The following is a 4,654-nucleotide window of genomic DNA, read 5'->3' as shown; positions in this document are numbered from 1 at the left end:
GTATTTTCGCCTCTTTTCGCCCAAACCAGAATACGCGCACTATAACAGCGGCTTTCATATCGATAGATAGCCCTCGACTTTCCGCGAGTGCACCAAACATCAATATAGATGAACCAAACAACTCCCGATCCTGCGGGAGAGTATCTCGCAACCCTGTCCGTTGTCAAAGGGAAGCATCAAAACGGCCTTGCGCGGGAATTTTTTACCCCAAAGAGCGAGTGTTTGGTCCGTCTATATCAAGTCTATATTGTGTTTGGCGCACTAGCAAAATATTGGGGGCTATCTATCGTTTTGAAAGCCGCTGAAATCACAACTCAAACATGGCTCATTTCCTCGCCAGCCCTCCGACTCAGGACCCCTGCGTATGCTGACAGAGGTCCCATCCGAAAATCCCCAAAATCGGTCGTTTTCGTCGCACGCTTTTGGGGGTGTTTTCGTCGCATCAGGGATGGGACATCGGATTTTTGGCCATTTCCGTCGCACGTCGGATGGAACATCGCTCCGCATAAGGCCTTCCCAAACCCTGGTCGTCAAAAAATTTCCCCAAATCATGTTTTTGGCCGTGTTTGCCAAGTTTTTACCCCATTTTTTGCGTCCCCGAGAGACATTTTCGTCGCATAGCGGGATGGAACATCAGCATCGAAAAGCCGTTTTCGTCGCACTACCGATCGGACGAAACGCGATTTTTCGCTCAAAATTCGTCGCATCAGGATGGGACCTCCGTTAGCATAAGACAGATGTCGTCAGGAACCAGCAAGGCTTACATAAAATTATCCTGGCTCGCGATTGGCTGCAGAGGCTTCGAGAAGTTTCTGAGCCAATCACGAGCCAGAAACATTTTATGTAAGCCTTGCTGGTTCCTAACGACATCTGTCTTACGCAGGGGTCCTGGTTAGGCACACACGGCTCGAATCGCTTACTCGTACTATGGATGGCCCAGTAGTTCGACAAAATCTTGAGCTCTCGGCCGATTCCTTGTCTCGCAACCTGGGACTACAAAAACTTGGAGATATGTACTTTGAGGTGTTCTGATTATGTCTGTGTGATCTATAATTTTTTTGAGAGAGTGAGCACTCTGCCAAAGAGATGCCGGGGAGAGGACTTTGTCGAACGAGTTCGACGCCAAGACATGCCAAGGCCCCACTCAAACTGGTTGATCGTCACTCGTTGTCACCTTCCGCCACCCGGCTTCTTCAAGCTCCGTCAGCACTCTTTGGCGCAGAGCCACGCGCGGAGATTGAATTCTGCCTCTGCCGCCTCTGTAACGCTTTCCCCCCTCCCTCGCCTTTATGTACCAACACACAGATCGGGGTGGTACAAAGTATCTAGATGTACTATAATATGTACTCTAATGTCTCACAAATATAACTAGATTTTTTGGGTGCTAGGATCTAGCTGTGTACCGCTTCTCGAGGGAGTCACGCTTGTCGAAGTGGCAGTTTTGACCATCTTTCATTTTCTGTACCGACAAGCATTCGGCGTACGGATATCCAACTTTACAGTAATGGTCTTGGTACATGAAAGAACGTATGACTATTTTTTGGGAGCCGAGCGTGAACTGACTGGAGAGGGAGAAAAAGATTACGGAGGTTGTCGAACTACTGGGTCTTGTCGAACTACTGGGCCATCCATAGTACCTACGTCCTCTCCATCCCGTCTCTTCCTACCAGACCTCCCTCTCTTCCTACCAACCTCCCTTCACTCCCTTCGAACCTTCCATCTCTTCCAACGTCCATGAGCGGCTTGGGTATCTCCATTCCGTCCGCGGTCTTCGCCTCCGAGGGTTTCGAGGCCAGGAGCATTCGGAAGTATAACTTCGCCTTCGAGTGCAGGGACCAACCAACGACAGCAGCATTACGGCCATCCTGGGTCACAGGGATGGAATGTTGGAATGGGAAGGACTAATGGAGACGGCGAAGTGTTCGGGTTGGACGAGGACGATGCATGTGCGGGTGGCGACGGGCACGAAGAGATGAGGAGAGGGGTAGGCTACCCCTGTGCTCACGTTCTTCGGGACGAGAGCGTTGCGGATGGGGAGAGGATCTTGTGGTCTAGATAGGACGTCTTACCCGCTCCTGCGAAGGGCTATGGCAAGGCCAGGTGCGTACTTGGAGTGTGGGGTAGCATTCGACACGACTGACTTGGCTGGCTCATTATGTCGGGTCATTAAATTCGCAGACGCCTCCTATTCGTAGGTTGCACCACCAGCCTGCACATCTGGGATTGTACAAACCTCGAGCACGTGTATGAAGTTTTGAATCTCTCCGAGTCGAACTCCAGCCAGTCGAGGACGTCCTGGGGTAGGGTGCGCTTCGCTGTCGTGTTGCCTACGCCAGCCGGTAGAACTGGGAGTGAAGTAGAGGACGCTTTCGTAGAGAAGAGGCCTTTGATCGGGGTTGTGTACGTCCAACTCCTCACGTCCCATCTTCTTTTCCACAACGCGAGCTAATTGGTGTTGTGACGTCGAACAGTGCCCAACGACCACGCGAAGAGCCCGAGTTTCTTGTATATTCGCTTTCGGGCCACAAGGTGGTGAGCAGGTAGCCCATTCCCGGCCTTGTATCGGTTTTGTCCAACGCAAGCTTCATCATTATCGTACGTGCCATCTTTGTTTATTTCGGGGGCGACGTTAACCTAGTACGCGGTATAGAGCACATCAAACCCAGCAACTCTCAGTCTTGTACACCTTCATCGTTATACTTAATCGCGGCCCCTTCACTTTCACTCATTCTTTCCACTACACCACGCATAACAAACAACACGAATCAATTCACGACCCCAGGTAGGACTACGACGAACGCAAACCAACAATATCAACAACATAAGGATACCAGTGTATTATTACATCAGACCACCACCGCTCCATCTCCTTCCTCGATTCATAATCATCTAGACACGGTTCCCCAACCCGTATTCGCTCTCTCTGGCCGGCTGCTCGCTTTCGCCTCTCCACCTCCACGTACCGACTCCTCCACATCAACCTCCACCTCCAGGCAACCTCGCGAACGTACTTCTACACGAACCGATTCGACCGCCGGTTCCGTCGGAAGTATCGGTGCAGGCGTTCGTGGAATTTGAGGCATGTACCAGGCTGAATTGGGCAACACAGCATTGTAGGTTGGCGGGACAGTCCTCAGTGGGCTGTGGAGTGCGGGGAGGGGTACGTATTCCGCTGCGAGGACAAAGATGGCGGGTGAAGGTGGGGCGTCATCCCCGACGACGCCTACGTCGGTGGACCCAAGAGTTCAGGCAGCTGGAGGTGGATTAGCCGGGATGTGGTTTTCGAAGAGTGCACCAGCAGCAAGTCAGAGGGCGTATGCAGACGATGGGGGTAGGGTCGTTAGTTTGCACGAGGATGCGACCGCAAGAGCGAGGGGGGCATGGAACCGATGATGAGCACTTCCTCGGCTTCGGACAAGCCGGCTGGATCATTCGTCACCATCGTCGATCTGCAGTCCTTACTGGTATTGCGAGGCAAAGACGATACCGAGACTAAGCCGGAGACACTGGCAGAGTTTCTGGCTCTCAAGAGACAGGCGGTCTCCGGCTTGAAGTTCTCAGAAGATGGAGCGAATATTGTGGTTGTACCGGAGGATGGACAAGTGGGATGGGTGTTTGCGGTTCGGCCAAGGTCGAAGGCACTGAGGAGGTTGAAGAGAGGCGGTGCTCAGGGAGTTGCTGGAGGTGGCGAGGACGAAGCGGTGAAGGTATGTTCCCGGGTACGTTATTAATGAATTATTTCTGCCTAGGATGATGGTGCACCATGGCATATGTATGACCTGCGAAGAGGCCGAACGAATGCGATCATCGACGGGATCGATATCTCGTCCGATGGCAGATGTGTGGCGATGGGCTCAAGAAAGAGGACAATCCACGTCTTCGCGACGAACCCATACGGCGGCAAAGCAGATGAGTACTCGCATACGGGCGGTAAGGTTGTCAACTGCAAGGAACTCGTAAGTCGCCGTCCAGACTTCTGTGTGGTGTGTACTGACCAGACCTTGGTGCAGCAGCCGTTATCAACGAGCTTGTCCCCCATCGTTCGGTTACGTGCCACAGCACCCCCATCATCGACGAATGAGCAGCATCCACCATCGTTGTCGTTCGCCTTCCTAAATTCTGCCCTGGCTCAGTCCCACAACAACTCCTTCCACCCGCGTCAATATCCACTCCAACATCCTCGGCCCCAAGTTCAATCAGTTCGTCCCCTTCACGAGTGCTAGAACCAATTTCCCCGACGTAGCACCTTCGTCGGCCGACAAACTACCAGGATATACTCGTCTTCGACGAAACCGACAGCACGCTCTCACTTCGTCGTTTCTTCGTTGATCCCAAGCCGGTCGAGCAGAACCTCAAAGTCCCAGGCTCCGTTCCCGGTTTCGGAAGAACTTCGATATGTTTGACAAGCAGATCTTCGCTTGGATGGATGTCAGGAGCTGGAGCGTCCCCTCAAGCCACAGGACAAGCAGGTCGCACGGTGAGTAGTGGCGGCAGTGCCGGACCTAACAGTTCCGCATTATCGGTGATGATGGAGAAAGGGAGGGAGATTGCGGGTAGGGAGGTGGATGTTGCTTCGTGGAACCTGAAGAGAGGGAGAATTGGCCGGAGGTTAGGAAGGCCGTGAGGGATGCTCGGGGGGGGGGGGGGGGGGGGG

At 53.1% G+C, this 4,654-nt stretch overlaps 1 protein-coding gene across 1 annotated transcript; it reads left to right on the top strand.

Annotated features, from left to right (window-relative positions):
• Positions 1-1,891: 1,891 nt before the first annotated feature.
• Positions 1,892-4,624, top strand: STEHIDRAFT_161154 (uncharacterized protein; the record flags this gene model as incomplete). Its single annotated transcript, XM_007308723.1, has 10 exons — positions 1,892-1,984; positions 2,060-2,100; positions 2,179-2,400; positions 2,472-2,532; positions 2,851-3,063; positions 3,118-3,339; positions 3,420-3,707; positions 3,750-3,956; positions 4,011-4,199; positions 4,271-4,624. The coding sequence occupies 10 exons, from the start codon at positions 1,892-1,894 to the stop codon at positions 4,622-4,624; spliced, it is 1,890 nt and encodes a 629-aa protein (XP_007308785.1).
• Between the last annotated feature and the right edge of the window lie 30 nt (positions 4,625-4,654).

This window comes from Stereum hirsutum, assembly GCF_000264905.1.
Source record: "Stereum hirsutum FP-91666 SS1 unplaced genomic scaffold STEHIscaffold_16, whole genome shotgun sequence".
NCBI classification, from domain to species: Eukaryota; Fungi; Basidiomycota; class Agaricomycetes; order Russulales; family Stereaceae; genus Stereum; species Stereum hirsutum.
This window is presented reverse-complemented; position numbering and strand designations above follow the sequence as displayed.